The sequence below is a fragment of the Peromyscus leucopus genome, chromosome 7 (assembly GCF_004664715.2).
Source record: "Peromyscus leucopus breed LL Stock chromosome 7, UCI_PerLeu_2.1, whole genome shotgun sequence".
In the NCBI taxonomy this organism is placed as follows: domain Eukaryota; kingdom Metazoa; phylum Chordata; class Mammalia; order Rodentia; family Cricetidae; genus Peromyscus; species Peromyscus leucopus.
This window is the reverse complement of record NC_051069.1, coordinates 95,828,466-95,849,132: the sequence shown is the minus strand read 5'-3', so window position 1 is coordinate 95,849,132 and position 20,667 is coordinate 95,828,466. Positions and strand designations below refer to the sequence as shown.

The window sequence follows — 20,667 nt, the reverse complement described above, 5'->3', positions numbered from 1 at the left end:
TGATCAGATGTTACTGTCCTGTGTTTGTCATCTATGTTTTGAGTCCACTGTTCAAGTTGGACAGACAATGGCTGTCACTTTAAAAGGCAGTCAATTTGTCATTCTACAGATAGGGATAAAGACAATTTAAACTCAGATACTTTTAAAAGTTTTATGTTCACTGACGGTATTGGTGCCACACCTTTAATCCTCACACTCAGGAAGCAAAGGCAGGTGGATCTCTGTGAGTTCGAGGCCAGCCTGCTCTACAGAGTGAGTTCCAGAACAGCCAAGGCTACACAGAGGAAACCCTATTTCTAAAATAAAAAATTGGGGAGATTTAAAGTAGTTTGTGTTTATCTGAGACCTGGTACTTAGAGAAACAAGTTTAAGGACTGTGTCTGTTGTCTTTGAAATTTCAATGCCTGAAGGTATCTGTAGCTAGGTTCCCTGAGACACACATTCTAGTGACTGGAGATAGTTCTGTGAGCAGATAATTTTCTTTTCTTTTTTTTTTAATTTTATTTTACAATACTATTCAGTTCTACATAATAGCCACAGATTCCCTTGTTCTCTCCCTTCCTGTCCCCTCCCCTTCCCCCCAGCCCACCCCCCCCCATTCCCACCTCCTCCAGATCAAGGTCTCCCCCGAGGACTGGGATCGACCTGATAGACTCAGTCCAGGCAGGTCCAGTCCCCTCCTCCCAGATTGAGCCAAGCGTCCCTGCATAAGTCCCAGGTTTCAAACAGAGCAGATAATTTTCTTAACACACTAGTGCATACATTTCTCTTCCTTCCCAAAGCAATGTAAAAAAAAAAAATCTGTCAGGCCTAAGATCTACAGTTATTAAAGACCATGTTAGCTGGGTGTGTTGGAACATGCCTCTAATCCCAATACTTGGGAGGCAGAGGTAGGCAGATCTCTGTGAGTTTAAGGCCAGTCTGGTCTACACAGTGAGTTCCAGGACAGCCAGGGTTACATAGTGAGACCCTGTCTTGGAAAAGCCAAAAAGCCAATCAAACAACAACAAAAACAAACAAACAAACAAACAAACAAACAGAGGCAGGGAAAACATGAGTTTGAGGCAAGCCTGGTGACACAGTGAGACTGTCTTCTGAAAGAAGAAAGAGAGGAAGGAAGGGAGGATCTCAAAATAGATTGAGTTTGAAAAGTAGATATTTGAATCCTCACATGGAAATGTACGCACTCTAGGAACTCAGTTCTCTCTGATCAATCAGTGCAGTAAGACTCATTTTGAAGAATGTACTGAATAGTGTTTTAAAAAGCAAAAACAGGACTGGAGAGATGGCTCAGAGGTTAAGAGCACTGGCTGCTCTTCCAGAGGTTCTGAGTTCAATTTCCAGCAACCACATGGTGGCTCACAGCCATCTATAAGACCTCTTCTGGCCTGCAGGGATATGTGCACACAGAACACTGTACACATGATAAATAAATCTCTTTTAAAAAAGACCAAAAACCTCCAAGGCTTAGATCATGAGCCCCAGGAGGCAGAGAGGAAGCAAAAACAGGGTCCTGGGAGGGTGGCATGTAGCTCAGTAGTAGAGCACATGCTTAACATGTGTGAACTATCACCCCTCCCAATGCCTCCAACATCTAGGAACTGATGAGAATGTCATGACAGAGCATCACAAGCCTATTGCCATAGAGCAAGAGATAACAGATGTTATTGTAACTGAAAAATAGGTAAAGTAATGGGAAATAGCACAAATGATAGGAAGCTTTGGACTAGCTATGTTTTCAGCAATAAACAGGAACCAGGAGCCCACAATTATTGTTTGTTTCCCAAAGCAAAAAGGTATGAGGAGAAAATGGAAATATTATTTTAAATACAAAATATATACAATTATGATGTAAAAACTCAATTTTTAGGTGGAAAAAGGAGAATATTTTATTTTTAAATTTTTTAATTAAATTAATTTTACATATCAGCCACGGATTCCCCTGTCCTCCCTCCATTCCTACTTTCTCCAGGGCAAGGACTCCCCTGGGGATTCAGTTCAGCCTGGTAGATTCAGTTAGGCAGGTCCAGTCACCTCCTCCCTTCACCCAGGCTGAGCAAAGTGTCCCAGCATAGGCCCCAGGCTCCAAAAAGCCAGCTCATGCACTAAGGACAGGTCCTGGTTCCACTGCCTGGGGGCCTCCCAAACAAATAAATATTTTGTTTTAATGGCAACTGCAACTATGACTGACTGCTGCTTTGTGATAGGGAATGTTCTAGATACCTTTCCCTGGGAATAGAAATTCACTTGAAATTAGAGTCTGTCGATTATTTGCCTTCAGTTTGGTTCATTATTACTAAAATGGTCCCACCCCGTAGGAAAGTAATTATGTTCCATAATGATTCTTTAAATAAAATTTGTAAAAATTCTACTAAATACTTTGATTGCTGTTTTAAGTTTTATACTTAAACACATAAAAAGGTATCCAAAATCTTTTAATAGAAATAAAAATACTTCAGTATCAGGATGGAGAGACATACAGCAGATTCACTAAAGTGATTATGGTGTATTCCGAAGAGTTTGGGCTGGAGGAAACTATAGGGAGAAGTAAGGGAGATATGCAGAAGAAACAAAGCAGATCAGTTCCAGCATTTAGAAAAGCAAAAGTGAGGGTCATTTGTAAATTCCACAAGAAAATTGAATATTAGTCTGAATCATCTTTTGTTTATTGAAAAAACACTACCTTTCTATCTTCCTTTATCATATTTAATTCTGAATTACATTTTGTCCCTCCAAAATGATGAGATTCTATCAAAATACTTAAGTATTATACAACTGTCTCATAGAAGATCCATTGTTGTCTTTGTAATATTCTAATGAACCGGTTTTCTGAGAAAGAGATAACAAGCAGATAAAGTTTTAGTTTTCCAAGCCCAGGAAATAACAGTAATTGCAAAGACCTTAATTTATATGGTTTGGAGAGTGATCTATTATAGCTATGTTTTCATAGCCAAAGTAAAATATGAATATTAATTCACTGTAGCTAAATAGCAAAACATTATCAAATTAGGCACTCAAAACATAGAGGAAATCAGCCAAGGTTAAGAGAGCCAGTTGGACTTCCTAATAGAGTCCCAGGCAGAGCAGAGAGGCCCATCATGGAAGACCCCCCTAGTGAAAGAAAAAGTAACAGCAGTGTCTTAGGTTTCTATTCCTATGAAGAGACATCACGACCATGGCATCTCTTATAAAAGAAAACATTTAATTGGGTGACTTTCAGAGGTTTAGTCCATTGTCATCATAGCAGGACATAGTGGCATGCAGACAGACATGGTTCTGGAGACAGAGCTGAGAGTTCTACATCTTGATCTGCAGGCAGCAGGAGGTGAACTATGTCATTGGGCATAGCTTGAACATAGGAGACCTGAAAGCTCACCCCATAGTAACACACTTCCTCCAACAAGATCACACCTACTCCAGCAAAACCACACCTCCTAATAGTGCCACTCCCTATGAGGGCCATTTTCTTTCAAACTACCACAAGCAGAAAGGTAATAATGTTAAATTTGTGGCTTAAAACATCTAGCAGTAACCAACTGGATTCCCAATAGAGAGAATCTTAGGCAGAGCCAAGTGTCCTCTACAGTGAGGTTTTCAAGTATAAGTATAAATAGTAGCAGATAGAGATATATCAAATCAATTGTTCAACAATATCCAGCAAAAAGCAACTAGGGAAGTTGAGGTTGTCAGCTGGAGTTCCAATTGAGTCTTCTGTCTGTGACTGAACTTCTTGCTTTCCTTTCCCACAGCAGGTACATTTATAACATAGCATAATAACAACAACAAACAAGCAGCCAGGTGTGGTAGCACATGCCTTTAATCCCAGCACACAGGAGACAGAAGCAGAAGGATCTCTGTCTACAAAGCAAGTTCCAGGACATCCAGGGCTGTTACACAGACAGAGCCTGTCTCAAAAAACCAAACCAACCAAACATGAAACACATACATAAGAAAACCCCACAAAAATGAAAATAAATAAACAAGCAAAAGACCATTAAGACAAAAAATGTCCGATGCAAAAGGAGACAAAAGGTCTACAGAAATACCATTGAGTTTATATTATGTTTGTCAACTACTCATGGGGCCTGCCCTGAGGTGTGGTTAATATACCCAACGTGATTCTACTAGAGAAAACTGCTTTTTCCTTTGCCAGCAGCAGATATCAGTTGCAAAGAGCTTCTTGGTTAGAGGTGGGGGCATATGTCCATTTTCCCCACTAAATGCTTGGACCCCATCTGGCTTAAACCTGTGCAGTTCATGGATGTGCTGCCATAGTCTCTGTGAGTTCATATGTACATAGTCCTTTTTTATCTGGAAGACCCTGTTTCCTTGGACTTATCCATCACCTCTGGCTCTTACAAATTTTCTGCCTCCACTTCCACATAAATCCCTGACCCTTGAGGGGAAGGCTTTGATAAAGACATCCCATTTTGGACTGAGTTCTCCAAAGTATCTCACTCTCTGCACATTGTCCAGTTGTGGGTCTTTGTATTAATTCCCATCTACTGCAAAAAGCTTCTCTCATGAGGGTTGAATGATGCATTGATTTGTGGATATAGCAGTATGTAATCAGAAGTCATTTTATTTTGTTTCTTTTGCAGAATAACATTAGTAGGTTTTCCTCTAGACAAGTGGTTCTCAACTTGTAGGTTGTGACTCCTTTAGGGGGTTCAAACGACCCTTTCATAGGGGTTGCCTAAGACCATCAGAAAATACAGATTATTTACATTGCAGTTCATAGCAGCAGCAAAGTTACAGTCATTAAGTAGCAACAAAAAATAATTTTATGGTTGGGGGTCACCACAACAGGAGGAATTGTTTTAAAGGATCACAGCATGGAAAGTTAAGAGCCACTGTTTTAGGCCCATGACCTATCTAGTCTAAGGTTCTTGGCCCCTTTAGCAGTGTCAAGTATGGGCTACATCTCATGGAGTAGGCTTAAATCTAGAAAGTAGTTGGTTAACGTAACATTCATTCTACTATTGTACCAGTATATTTTGGAGGCAGGTCCATAGGCAGAGTTTACCTGTCCCTTAGATGCTCCCAAATAAACACATTGAGGCTTGTATTAATTACAAATGCTCGGCCAATAGCTCAGGCTTATTACTAACTCTTACATTTTAAGTTAACTCATATTCCTTATTTACACTCTGCCACGTGATGGTACCTTTATTAGCATGGCACAGAAATCTCCTGCTCCTTCTGCATATGGCTGGTGACTCCAGACTCCACCCTACTTCCTCCCAGCATTCTCCTAGTCTGGCTCTACTGCCTAACCTTATTCTGTTCAGCTATTGGCCAGTCAGCTTCTTTACTAAACCAATTACAGCAACATGTATTCACACAGTGTAAAGGAATATTCCACAGCACAGGTCACTGTTACAGGTCATGGATATTGAAGTTGAGATGATAGAGAATATGATTGAGATTTAAGAAAGAACCTGGCATAGTCATTGTTACATATCATATAGGTCCCTTATGTAGTGTGGGTCTAAAGGGTGCTTAGATGATGTCTAGAGGCTGGGGTTGGACAGTTTTATTATTATTATTATTTATTTTTATTATTTTTATTTTATGTGCATTGGTATTTTGCCAGCATGTATGTCTGTGTGAGGATGCCAGATCCCCTAGAACTGGAGTTACAGACAGTTGTGAGCTGCCATGTGGGTTCTGGGAATTGAACCCAGGTCCTCTGGAAGAATAGCCAGTGCTCTTAACCACTGAGCCATCTCTCCAGTGCTGGACAATTATTTTTAAGCCATGTATTTCTCTGTTATAAGAAAACAAGGTCACTGTGATACTTGTCTCTTGTAGAACAAAATAAATAGCAACAATGCATATACATTTTAAATTTGATGGGTCTTAAAGGGTTTTAAGTAAATAAATAAGAAATATTGTAACCTGACAGTTGCTATTGACAAATCAGTAATGTCAACTTTACATATGAAGGACAGAGAGTCTAATTTTTTTAGAAAATGCTCAATATGTCATAGTATTTGGACCAAAGCTATTAGATTAAAGGAATATGATATACTCACCATCAAACTGCTTATCATAACTCATTTTAAGCTGGAATGAAGTGACCTTGGTCCATGCACAAGTTACATATATCACAATTCTGTCAAACCTGATGAGATTTAATCTCTTTGAGGGGTGGGGGTGGGGTTTCAAGACAGGCTTTTTCTGTGTAGTTTTGGTGCCTGTCCTGGATCTTGCTCTGTAGACCAGACTGGCCTCGAACTCACAGAGATCTGCCTGGCTCTGCCTCCTGAGTGCTGAGATTAAAGGCGTGCGCCACCACTGCCCAGCAATATTTCATCTTAATAAGCTGCAATGTACACTGACAAAGCTATTAGTCCCTTATAGTTTTGTAGAAAAATATCTGAATTTTCCTTAGGGATGACAAAATGTTATACCATCATTTGTTTTAAAAAAAAAATGTACATTCATACTTTGAATTTACTAGGAAAATACTCTTGTGAACAAACTGTAGAAAGATGAAAAGATAAAATACACTTCAAAAGTATTTAGGCTTTTTTTTTTACAATATTCTATAAAGTGCAAAGAAATCCTAAGGAAAGGGAAAAACTACCTTCTATAATTAGTTTAATCACAGGAGCTTTTGCATAGCAATATTGAAAGGAAGCTAGACACATCAGTTTCCTCATGAAGAGGGTGAAAAGGTTCTTCTGATTGTGTCTTGGCCATTAAGTTTGTTTTCTTCAGGAATGGTTGCTGATGCTGAATCACCATCAAGTATGTTTCCTGAACAGGGAAGAGGTCTATCTTGGTCTTCAAGGGGAATATCATCACAATATTCTGTCCAAGTGGGTTTTTAGTGTTACTGAGAAAGTCGATAAAGGGCAGATGCTGGTCTGTTGATAGAGTAGCTGCTACTCTGAACTGCAAGAACTAGAGTGGCTGACAACGATTCATCTGCACAGAAGGAGAAATCAGTGAAACCAAGGGATCCAGATAAGGCCATTAAACATGTCAGGTTTAAACTTGGCATTTGCTGCCATCATACAGTCCTTGGTTGTTGTGATAAATGTGTTAAAGGTGGCACTAAGCAGGGAAGAGGTTTCACTCATAAATGAGACTCAGCACGGTGAACAAATTCCTGGATGAACCTCCTCTATTAGAAGGTCACAGTATAGGTGAAGTTCAGACATTTTGGTTTTCAAAGATATACTAGTTTCACATTTCTTTTTCTTTTCTAGTCCTGTTGTCAGTCAAACATGCTTTGGAGCTCCCATGGGCAGCCAGTCACCTTGTTTCTTAGTGGCATTTGCTGCTCTCATGTAGAAATGCTGCTTTCCTGGAATGATTAGTTTTATTCTTGTGTTGTCTGTTAAATGGGCTTTAATATCACAAATTGCCAACTTTATACTTCCTTTGAAGACATCATCCTGTAAATGTTAGTAGGATAAGATTCTATTGTCTAGAATAAACCAGCAAGACTGCCAACCTGTGAGAGAATTGGTCCACCTGTACTGAAACCCCTCCATGCTTTAGAACCCTGCGCCACACATTAGAGGCCCTACCTCTGTTTCTGGTGCTGCATGCTGTTTGCTGGCCACAAGACACCAACAGCCTTGGGCTGTGACCAGTGTCCACTGCCCTCCCACAACGCCCCTCCTTGTGCCAAGCGCTGTCTTCCTCTGTGCTCACCTTCTTTGGACAAGTTCTTAGTAGAGTTAAGCATGCCTAACTAAATTTCCTTCCCAGGTAAACCCAAGGAAAATAAGATATAGATTCATAAAAATATTTAAACAAGAATGTCTAATGAAAGTTCATAATACCCAAAAATATATATAGGAGAATGAGTAAATAATTGGAATATATTCACATAATGTAATACTCACTAACAATAAAAAAGAATCAAGTATTGATGCCTATAACAAGGATGAATCTTGAAAGTGTTATGTTATAAAACATGCCAGATCCCAAATGACACATACAAATGGTCTCATTTATATCAGGTTTAAGAGTAGGTAAGCCTAAAGAAAACAGGTCTGCATCCCATTTCTAAATGCCTGGGTATTTACTAGGAATATCACAGGGGTGGGGGTGAGGGGGGTGTTAGAGTGCCAGTAGCATTCTGTATCATGGTTTGCATGGTAATTCCATAAGGAAAACTAACAGTCACATCCTTAAAATTGTATGTATTACTATATAAGTAAATTACATGACAACATGTTTAAAAATACAAATACATACTAATAGCTTATAAGATAAGCATTAGAAATGTCCATAAAGGGCTAGAGAGATGACTCATCTGTTAAAAGCTAGGCTCACAATCAAAAATATAAGAAATGGCCATAAAGATACATGTTCAAAAGACATTTCATTAAAAGTATGAGGAGTAGCAAGAATGGCCGTTGGTAGACTGCTGAATCTATTACTTATAAGGATAATGCAAAAGGAGAAGACAGGTTTAAATGAACAGGTTTTAGATAAATGGTTTTTGTTTCTCTTTTACTCTTGTTACAAGTTCTCACTACATAGCTATAGTGGTTTGAATAGGTATGGCCCCATAGACTCATGTGTTTGAATGTACATAGAGAGTAGCACTATTAGAAGGTATGGCCTTGTTGGAGTGGGTGTAGCCTTGTTAGAGGAAGTATGTCACTGTGGAGGTGGGCTTTGAGGTCTTATATGCTCACGCTATGCCCCGTGTGAGACACAGTTAGTTCACTTCCGGTTGGTTGCAGATCATCATGTAGACCTCTCAGCTCTTTCTCCAGCCCCGTGTTTGCCTGCATGCCACCATGTTTCTGCCATGATGATAATGGACTAAACCTCTGAAACTGTAAGCCAGCTCCAATTAAATGTTTCCTTTATAAGAGTTGCTGTGGTCATGGTGACTCTTCACAGCAATAGAAACCCTAACTAAGACAATAGTTCATACTTACCTCTAACCATCTTTCTGCCTCTATCTTTCAAATGCTAGGATTACAGACTATGCCATGCATAGCTTATACCAGTAGCCTTGACCTTTTCTGTGCATTAATTTCAGTTCCCAATACCCTGGAATTCCCTAGGACCATTAAATTTTTTTATGTGTGTTGGTGTTTTGCCATGGAACTGGAGTTACAAACAGTTATGAGCTGCCATGTGGGTGCTGAGAATTGAACCTGGGTCCTCTGGAAGAGCATTCAGTGCTCTTCACCTCTGAGCCATCTCTCCAGCTCCTCACCCCTGGACAATTAAATCAAACATGATTCCAGTGTGTAAGAAAGGTTAAGACTCTTTTCAACAGCTGAATTAGGGTACCTGCTGAATTGAGTCTTGCTCAGAAAGTCCATTCCTACACTTACATCATGTAGGATATTGCTTATGTTTTCTTCTAGTAATTTCAGTGGTTTGGGTTTCATATTTAGGTCTTTGATGCATTTGGAGTTAATTTTCATGCACGGTGATAGATATAGATCTGATTTATTCTTCTGCATATAGATAGCCAATTTTTCTAGTACCATCTGTTAAAGATACATTTTTTTTCTGTTTTTTGTTTCTTAGCGGAGGCAGAGGGCATCTTTGTCAAACATTTAACAGCTGAAGTTATGTGTACTCTTGTTTAGTTCTGATATTGAATTTTGTTCCATTGATCTACTTGTCTATTTTTAGGCCAGTACTGTTTCGTTTTTATTACTATGGTTTTATAATATATCTTAAGATCAGGAATGGTCATCCCTCCATCATTTTTTTTAACTTAAGGATTGTTTTGGCTTTCCAGGGTCTTTTGTGGTTCCATATAAATTTTGGGATAGTTTTGTCTGTTTCTAAAGAAAGTTGGCTGTGGGTGTATAGCATTTATTATGTTGAAATATGTTTCCTTTAGATGTATATTCTCTATGATTTTTATCATGAAGGCGTATTGTATTTTGTCAAAGGCTTTTCTGCCTCCATTGAGATGATCATATGATTTTGTCTTTAAGTCTGTTTATGTGGTTTATTATATTTATTGACTTGCATCTAATGAGCCATCCCTGTATTTCAGGGATAAAGCAAACTTGACCATGGTGGATAATCTTTTTTATATGTCTGTGTTCTGTTTGCAAGTATTACAAGTTCATCAGAAATACTGGTCTGTAGTTTTCTTTTTTGGTTACTATGTCTTTACCTGGTTTGTGTATCAGTGATACTGGCTTCATAGAAGGAATTTGGGAGTGAACTGGCAAACATTTCTACAGGACTAGTGGTTTTGGAGAAAAGATAGTGGTTTGATCTTTCATATTGTTCAAATATTTGCAATGATATCTGAGCATGTGGGCTTCCTTTGTTCTAAGTATGATGTATACAGGGCAGTTTGGGGCAGAAAAGAATATGTACAGGCAGGCTGGGCCTAAAGGTAGGAAATAGCTTGGGTGGGATGAAGAAGTCAGACGGACAGAAGGAACAGAGGTGGTATATGGGATGTGCCTCCTGGTCCAACCCTGGAGTGTGGGTGTAGACCTAGCTGGGCAAAGAGAGTGGGTATGGCGTGGGAGGTTGTAGAGTTGGCATGACCTGTGGGTTGGGAGGTAGGCAGAGTCGGGTCCCAGAGGAAGCCTAGAAATTGGTTATTATACAGATAGGAATGGAAAGACTAGGCCTAGGCATTGGAGATGGGGGGCTCAAACTAGATCTGGCTGGTCATGGAGGGTGTGTGCAGGGAGGGTCAGAAAGACTCAGTAGACTAGACTAGACTAGACCTTAGAGAAAGAAATGGGAGACCTGAGTGGATGGAGAGATTGGATGTAGTGAAGCAGGGACCTGTGGGTCAGTGGTAGGTAGGGTGGGTCCTGGTGGACTCCTAGAGGTTAAGTTCCTTTGCAGGCAGCAATGGCCTGCAAAGTCAGCATACTGGATGTTGACCACAGGCTAGGTCTGGCCAGTTTAGGAGAGTTATGTGGAGGAGAGAGTCAGGCAGATTCACCCAGATAGACTCTGGAAAAAGATATGCTGGATCCCAAACTCTAAAAACATGATGAAAGTCAATGAAGATTTGTTGAGAAAAATTAAAAAGGCAGGGGCAGGGAAAACTGTAGAAAGGCCTTTGTGTTAGTAGTTACAAAAAATGTTCTAATCCCACCAAAGTGTTCTTTAATTTTTCCTGTGTTGGTGAACAGTAAGATTTGTTGAAGAGGAGAGGAAAGCAGAAACTAAAAATAAATCTGGAAACCATGGCACTGGACTCTGATTAGCTTTTATGAAACAAACCCCTTGGGGCATGTTTCCTTTCTCTACTTTAACATGAAGCAGGAAAACTTAAGGAACTTGAACAATAAAGCTAAGTGATCTAAATTAGAAAATGAATCTATGAGGGAGTGCTAGAGAGTTCCTAATCTGTTAGGATATACAATATAGTATATCCTTGGGGCTACTTGCCAGTTTTCAAGCACCTGGCCAGTTACCGTGAGAGAGATAGCTAAGTGGCAGGCATCCATCTCCAGGGAGGACCAGATGAGGAGCATAAAAACTAAATTGAAAGAGTTGGGAGAATTCAACTGATTTTATTTGAGGAATCTAAATTTATTTCTGAAACTTAGTCTTTAAGAAAGATTGCCCTTTAGGATGAGAGATTTTGCTCTGCGTCTGTGCACTTCATTCACCAAGCATTTGCTGTAGGGATGCTTGAATTGCCAGCAATGAAGTATATGAAATGCAGGGCCACCCAGGAAGTAATAATGTTCATAAAAGCAAGTGATCTTAAAATTAAGATACGTTAGACTTGTCACAGATTCAAATTATGGAATTAATTTGTAAGACTGATTTTATAATATGAAATTAGTATAATTTCAAATAGTGTCTGTCCATAGTTCGCCATTATGAAGACAACTACATGTAGAGTTTTCTTGTAATATAGTTCGCTAAAGAGGAAAAACTGGGGAGGGACATAGTGGTGTGCACCTGTAAGAGGCAGGAGGACATCAACACAATTTACATAGCAAGTTACAACCCATCCAGAAATGCTAACAAGATCCTATTGCAACAAAACAAAAAAGGGAAAGAATACTAGTTATCTCTTTCCTCTTGAAAGACATCGAATAATAAATTAGTGAGTTTTTCACCTGTTGTTTAAGAGAAAGAATGACCTGTTGCTGTTATGTAAATATATTGATGTTGATAAAATCTATATGTAGGGCCATGCATAGTACATGCCTTTTAATTCTAACACTCTGGAGGCAGAGGCAAGTGAATGTCTGTGAGTTCAACCATCCTAGTATACATAGCAAGTTCCAGTTCAGCCAGGGATATATAATGAGTTGTTCTTTAAAATTTTTTTTAAAATCTCATGAATAAATTTGACTGTTTTGCCTGTAATCACCTTTAAACTCCCATGGGAATCAACAAAGCATGGCCCACTAAGTTGAGGCAGGACCAAGCTCCTCCCCACTGCATCAAGGCTGAGTAAGGCATCCCAACATAGGGAATAGGTTTCAAAATGCCAGCTTATGTGCCAGGGACAGATCCTGATCCCACTGCTAGGGGCCACAAACAGACCAAGCTACACAACTATCACCCACATGCAGAGGGCCTAGGTTGGTCCCATGCAGGCTCCCCAGCTGTTGGTCTGGAGTTCCTGAGCTCCCATGAACTGACGTTAACGATTTCTGTGGGTTTCCCCATCATAATCTTGACCTCCTTTGCTCATATAATCCCTCCTCCTTCTCTTCAACTTGACTCCTGGAGCTTAACCCAGTGCTTGACTGTCATCACACTGTTCTAACATTGGTCCTTAGCTAAAGTGATTCTCTACAGCTTTGACTGAAATAGCATCCTGTTGTCCTTATTTTTCTTCTGTGTTGATGTTTGTCCATATGTATCTATGTTGTTAGTTTTTCTTTTGCCTATTTCTTAAATCTCAGCATCTTTTATAAGATTCTGACCAAAGCCTCTTCTCATTCTTATGAATTCCTTTCTTATTCTCATTTACTCTCTCAGATGAAGAGTTTCAACTTTATATCTGACCTAAATCTTTTGAGATTTGGTTATGCACATTTCACTATCTACCAGGAATAAAACCTTAGTGAAAGAAAATTATCTTGTATAGGTCTTATTCACATTTGTATCCCATGTTTAACACATAGAACATCACAGAAATGTGTAACTATTTACTTGGTGAACAAATAGATATATGAAAAGCTAATCAAATTTGGTAGGATTATCTTATTATTCTAAGGGTAATACTTTCATTCCATTCTTTTTCTAATATCACATACATTTAATGAGTATAACTGGGCACATAAAGAAAGTACATTTACTTTATAATCACATAGTTTTTGTTTTTGTTTTTACCATGGCTTAGTGTTGCTGTTATAGTTGGTAAGGAGCCTCGGGGGAAAAGGGCAGAAAGGAGATTTTGAGCTGGAAAGGGAAGATTAGAGAGCAAGGGAATATTTTTCCAAATGTTGCAAATGCTGTTTCTGATGTGTTTTATTCCATAATTTTCTACAGAAATGATCTATGTGAATTGAGAATAAAATATTTACTGTCTCAAACTCTCATTGCATCAAGAAGAAAAATACTTATAAAGACTTAGGTAAAGTTTAAAAAACAGTATATAATAGTGAAAGTGCTAAAATAATTCTCCAGAGTTAAATATAGGAAGCTATAAACTGGATAATCTAGCTTCCTTTAGCTGTAGTATGATATATGCTTTTACAATGATTTGCTTGCATCATCAAGGAATATATCTGCTATGATAGGTGTAGAATTGGACTCAAGCTTCTTTAAGGAGAACTTATGGAGCAGTATAAGTTCATTGATACTCTCAAGGAGCTCACAACTTGAGAGAGACTAGATATACAACCACAACCAATAAATAAACAACAACATATGTGAGAAGGTTTAGAATATCCATTGCAAATTCCTTGGCACAACAAATAAAAATAAAGTGTTTGCCAATGCACATGGTTTTATCTTTGCCTATCACAATAAGCTGTGTGATAAGCATTTAGGGATTTTTCTGTACATGCCTTTTTAATTTGTTCTAGAATATGTAGTTCTTTACATTCTTCTCTCTCTTTCTTTTCAGTGAACGGTTTCTGGTGAGACTGAACAAGAATGGTGGGCCAAGGAACCCAGAGAAGATAGAACGAATGTGTGCCCTTTTTACAGTATGTGCAAATTCTCTTTTTCTTTATGTGTTGACTCTAACCAAGGGCCTGCTTGTGGATATTGTCTCCCACCTCCACTTGTGAGAATAGGGATTGACTTACGTTTCCATTAAATTTTAATTAATTATTTTTAGAGACCTTCAATTAACAATGAGTTTTAATTGAAATTTTATTTTAAAAAATCAAGTACCTTTTACTAATGTAGATTTCATAAGCTCTTTCATCTGAAATCTCTGATGTCCAAGTCATCCACCAGATCTACAGTTTAGGAGCATTTTAGAAAGTTCGTGTAAGCTAACCAGTCCTCTTTCAGATACCAAACGGAGGGGTTTCCCACTCTCACCCGTACTTTACATTTTCCCAGATAACTGTGTTATTGCTCATGGTCTCCACTCATGAAGCCATCATCTCCAAAGGCTTGGCAAACCTGCTTATTGAAAACTAAATCTCATCATACTACACTGTCTTTGTGATTTCCAAATCAACTTTATTTATTTTTACTAAGTAAAAATTATCCAACTTTATTTATTTGAATTAATTTATTGAAGAAGAAGAAGAAGAAGAAGAAGAAGAAGAAGAAGAAGAAGAAGAAGAAGAAGAAGAAGAAGAAGAGAGTGTCACAATTTAAAGCACTTGGACACTTGTAGATTATTTGTCCCATTTCAGTGATAATTAAGATATATTGAATTCATTAGCTAGGCATAGATTGCTTATGTCTGTTACAACTAGCTATTTAGGGAGTAGAGGCTGGAGGATTAGCAAGATGTTAGGAAAACCAAAACAGAACAAAGCAAAAATCCTCATTAGCTTAGGAAGGTGTAATAGTTTTACAGTGTTCTTGGCATTACATGTAGCCTATGACTAGTAGGTGGAGAGATATCTTAAAACTGACTTGATGCAAATGGTATTTATCTGAAGATCTAATATGTGACTTTATTAGAAAGCTAAATATATTTCTTCACCTGATTTCAGATCATTTATTACAACTTAATCTTTCAAAATGTCAAGTGATGGTGCTACAAAATAAGAACCTGTTTTCCCAGGAATAGCTTCACTGAAAATGTTCCATATAGGAAAAAAATGCTCCAGCTGTACAGAGGATTTTCAAATCTATCTAAGCTCAAATAATATTTTGTCCATGTCTGAGTTCATCATTGAAACCTCAGGAGATAATGTAAGAAGAAAGAACAGGGAGAGCAAACCCATGACAATTATTGAGGGAATTAAATAAAAATGGCTAATCTGGAAAGAACGATACATCTATTCAGCATCCAACAGAGGAAAGAATGAATCTAGATTACAGGGAATGAGATTATGTTAACTGACAACTTTTGAAGTGAGAGTACCTAACTGAGGTCTCTTTGAGACTTCATTTCTAAAACAGAAAGAATGTCTCAGTTTAAAAGAGGCTTTTCTGGATCTTGATTCCCTTGTATTTTCTGGCAAAACAAGAGAAATTGTTGATAACTATTATTTAGATTTGCAAGAGCTAAGTGTATAAGTAAGCTGTTGTTGAATTCTTAGATATGAATGCCTGCCCTTTGTCTCTTGAAAAAGTAGCTTAATTATGAAGATGTTTGAATGCAATTACAGTAAGTCAAAATTTTTATTTAGCGCTTTAATTATTTATATGAGCCCAAAAGCCAAAGCTGTAGTATCACCTGTATAAGTAAAAAAATGTGCATAATACTCATGATGTGCTCCTCTTCTTCCATAGTGGGAAGGCACAAAGCTGTTAAGTATATGACTGTATAGTTTCCTTTGTAGTACAGCCCTGGATTTTTTAAAGTTCCCCAGTATTATTGGAGGAGTATTTGCAAAGTTTTAAATAATATTTTTATTAATTCCTTGAAAATTCCATACATGTTGGTTTTTATCATATTCATCCCCTCCCTGATCTCCTCCATATTCATACCCATTCCATTCTCTCCCAACTTTGTGTCCTCATTAAGAAAAAATTGAGTCCAATTTGTGCTGCCTAATATACTCTTGGATATGTGTCTGCCCACTGGAGCACTGGTGATAATGATGTTAGACAAGTGAAGTATGGGTTAACACTAAGTTAGGCTATGTAGATGGAACTGTATCATTTGAAAATGTGTCACACCTTCTATATACTTCAGGAATATGTAAATTTTAACCTAAGAATGAGTATAAAATACATGAAAATATTTTGTTTCTAATTTCTGTTATTTATTGTATATTTTTTTCTTGGCTTTCCAAGACAAGGTTTCTCTGTGTAACAGCTCTGGCTATCTTGGAACTCACTCTGTTGACCAGGCTGGCCTAAAACTCACAGAGATCCACCTTCCTTTGCCTCCCAAGTGCTGGGATTAAAGGTGTGTGCCACCACCACCCAGCTATTGTATATCTTATTACAATGTTACCTTGAAAATATCATTTAAAATTCCATTTTTATTTTTATTATACTTTTTTAGATTTATTTTATATGTTTGAACATTTTGCACACATACATATACGCACCATGTGCAAGCCTGGTACCTGTGGAGACCAGAAGAAGGCATTAGATCCCCTGGAACTGGAGTTCCATATGTTGTAAGCCACCCTGTAGGTGCTGGGAACTGAACTCTGTTCTCTGCAAGAACAGCAAATTCTCTTAACCACTGAGCCATCTCTAGCCCCTAAAATTCTATTTTTAAATTAGAGAAATTTGCAAAATGGAGTTTAGCACATCCCTTCAATATTAAAAGATAACTTTCGGCCAGGCGGTGGTGGCGCACGCCTTTAATCCCAGCACTCGGGAGGCAGAGCCAGGCGGATCTCTGTGAGTTCGAGGCCAGCCTGGGCTACCAAGTGAGTTCCAGGAAAGGCGCAAAAAAAAAGATAACTTTCATGTAAAAGTTTATCTTTGTGATACCAGAAATACCAGTTATGTCACATAATAAATTTTTGTGACTTATTTCATTGTTACTACTTTTTTAAGAACTTGGCAATAAATTGTAACCATTTAGAATTCAAAACTACAATTTCACCTTTCTGTATTATCTTTTAATGTCTCCCTGGTTCTGTTGTTGTACAGAGTTATTCAGCAGGACAGAGCAGGGACTAGAGTAAGATAAGCAACACACAGGATCCCAAGAGTGAGAGCCTCTGTACATTTTGTACCTTAGGTTACTTGCTTGTTTCACCTTAATTCTAGTCCAATAAAAGGCTATAAATCAAGACATGGTGACTCATTATAAGCTAACCCAAAGTCAAAGCCACTCTTTTTTTCCTTCCTTATTAAAAGAGACAAGCATTTGAAACCAAGCAAAAGATGAAAGATGGACAGGAAATGGAGCTGAGGGGCTCTTTCCTAGAAAGGAAAATTTGTCTCATGAAAGACAAAGGTCACACCATCAGGCATCACTAAATCACAGTAATGGCTGGAAACAACCTGCAAATGGATAGCCTGATGAAAAAATCTGAACCCAAATAGATGATTGATAGATAGATAGATAGGTAGGTAGGTAGATAGGTAGGTAGAGGAAGGGAGGAAGGAAGGAAGAGAAAGAAAGGAAGGAAGGAGAGAAGGAAGGAAGGAAGGAAAGAAGGAAGGAAGGAAGGAAAGAAGGAGGAGGGAGGAAGGAAGGAAATATATGTGGAAGTTTTACTATTTCTGGTGAAATGTTCTAAATAAAAAGATAGCAAATGTGTTACTTTAAAATGGATTTTAAATATAAGTATGTTCAGACAGATTTTTGTAATTTTTAGTTGGAAAGTTTCTGATTTGGGATTAGGTTTGTTTATTTAAAAGAAGCTCTTTGAAGTTTCCAATAGAATTATTTTCAGGGCTAATAAGATGGCTCAGTAGATAGAGGTACTTGCTGCCAAGCCTGATGACCTGAGTTTGAATTCTAGCTCCCACATGGTGAAGAAAACTGATTTGTGGAAGTTGTCTTCTGACTTCATATGCATGCCATGGCACACATGCTCCCTTCCATAAATAACTGAAAAACAAAGACAAAGTATTTTCAGTCTTATAACTGGGTACAGATAATGACAATAAATATTTAAATATTTAAATTTAGACCCAAATCTTTTATCAAGGCTTTGCTAAGATCAAATTAATCTCATTTGCAGGAAATATGGCCAGTGTGTAATAATGACTTGTGGACAGTGGGATGAATGTAAAGTTAGTACAGAATAAATTGTTAGCATATTAGTCATTAATGAGATTTTAATATTTTGCTGCATTTTATTGCACTGAATGTTTATTTCTTGCATTCCAAAATGTCTTTGCATGATGACAGAATAACTATGGGTGAAGACAATATGATTTTCATTGTGAAACTTTTGTAGATACTTGATTTATTAGGTGATCTAATTGAGAGCTAGAATAATACTATCAATAAAATAAAATTTCAAAGTAACATGTTATTCAAATTTTTACTATATATATTTTAACAGTTTTTATTTTAATAAAATTTTTCATGTAATTTTGATTATATTTTCTCTTTCCCAGATTGTCAGTCCCAAGATCCTTTCTACCTTCCTATCCACCCAACACATATTCTTTCTCAAAAAAAGGAAATTAAAATTTAAAAAAAACCCAGTAAGACAAAAAATAATGAAACAAAATGAAACAAAAATCCCCCCACACGCACACAAACATGGAGTCTGTTTTGTGCTGGCCAGCTACTCCTGGGCATGGGACCTGCCCTGGAGTGTGTTTGTGTACCCAGTGATACTCCATTGAAGGATACTGATTTTTCTCTTCCCTAGCAGGTTTCAAGTGTAAATAGCTTCTTAGTTAGAAGTGGAACTTTGTGTCCGTTTCCCCTACTGAAGTCTTTTACAGTTTGAACCTGTGCAGGCTTTATAGGTGCTGTCACAGTCTCTGTGAGTGAGTTCGTGTGTACATCAGTTCTGTTGTTTTTGAAGATACTGTTTCCTTGGTGTCGTCTATCACATCTGGCTTTTACAATCTTTCCTCCTTTCTTTAGAATAGATCCCTGAGCCTTGAGGAGAAGGGCTTGACAAAGGTATCCCATTTAGAATGAATCCTCCAAAGTATCTCATTCTTTGCACACTGTCCAGTTGTGGGTCTCTGTGTCAGTTCCCATCTATTGCAAGAAGAAGCATCTCTGATGAGGGTTGAGCAAGGCACTGATCTATGAGTATAGCAATATGTCATTATGAATAATTGTATTGCTGTGTTCTTTTAGCAGAATAATAGTAGGTTTTCCTCTAGGGCCCATGATTTACCTAGTCTCAGGTTCCTGGTCATTTGAGCCACGGCTCAAATGGTCTGGTGTGAAATCGAATCATAGAGTGAACCTTAAATCCAATCAGAAAGTAGTTGATTACTCCTAACATTTGTGCCACTATTATACCAGTATATCTTGCAGGCAGGTTGCTGTTTTAGGTCATAGGTTTTGTACCTGGTTTTTACTGGTGATTGCTTTTTTCCTCCAGTAGTATGTAGAGTACCTTCCAGCATCATGAACTCTAGTCAGTAGGGGTTAAACTTCTAGTTGAGCGCTAGCTCAATTTTTCATTGTTTGGTGACATAAGTAGTATTTTCAATAATAGGGCCTCTCCTCTGTATAAATATTGTATTCATTAAATGTTGTGTTCTATGAATCCCTTCTCTCACCTGTAATATATACTAAAAGCAAACTATTATGAAGTTCAAATGAAAGTTGAATGAAATAAAATTTATCATCATTTTCTGTGCATTATTTGCCTAGATTTGTTTATTCTTTTTCTTTCCTTAGGATCTGAGCAGCAAAGACATGAAGAGAGATTTATACATAGTTGCCCATGTGATCCGAATAGGTATTGTCCACCTTACCTGTTCTCATGATTAACACTGGTCAAACTTAGGAAAAGTATACATCTGAACTTTTTTTTTTAAATTACACTCATGATATTCATTACTTACACTCATGATATTAATCACATTTGTGGTATTCATAGATTACATTCGCAGTATTCATTCAATTTTATATATATATATATATATATATATGTATATATATATATATATATATATTATTTTAAATGTCGAATGTCATTCCTTGAAGGGGGTAGGAGGTTAAATACAAGCTTATAGCACAATGGGAGAACCCTGGAGGGCCAAAGTTCGCTACTGATGTTTTACAATCTTGCATCTAAGCTGTTAATGCCCATTATTCAGGATACACAGACAAGGAACTTCCCTTAAGCATTCAGGAGGGTGGAACCTGGCAAGGAATTAGCATTGGGAGGATATCAAGGTCAAGGTCCGAAAGCAAGGCAAGTTACCCAAAACAGGGGCCAGGACCCTGCAGGTCCCCCTTTTATTAAAAAATGAGCTTCTGACTTGGGTTACATGGGATGTCAGCAGGTCACCTTACCCGTCATGGAGACGCCTGCCCAGGCCACACAGGTGCTCTGTCTTAGGTTGGTGAGTGCCCCCCAGGTATTACCCATCTCTGAATACTCATTATCATACCGGCTCAATCATGTGTGAGCTGCATGGTTAATTGCTGCCAAAGATCTCAGAGTGGCACTGGGCTTGCAATCTGTGTGTTCGATACAGAAATGACCAACAGAGGTCCTATCTCACCCATAGCCAGTA

At 38.0% G+C, this 20,667-nt stretch overlaps 1 protein-coding gene and 1 pseudogene across 6 annotated transcripts in view; one reads left to right on the top strand and one right to left on the bottom strand.

The window, feature by feature from the left end:
• The window catches only part of Dock3 (dedicator of cytokinesis 3), a 351,820-nt gene that overhangs the window by 176,217 nt on the left and 154,936 nt on the right, over positions 1-20,667 (top strand). For all 6 annotated transcript variants that reach the window (XM_028895352.2, XM_028895351.2, XM_028895350.2 and 3 more), the window contains 2 exons: positions 14,021-14,102; positions 19,823-19,883. In XM_028895352.2, the coding sequence (XP_028751185.1) occupies positions 14,021-14,102; positions 19,823-19,883 (143 nt within the window). The remainder of the gene's footprint in view (positions 1-14,020; positions 14,103-19,822; positions 19,884-20,667) is intronic.
• On the bottom strand, positions 6,468-7,508 carry LOC114710998 (annotated as a pseudogene).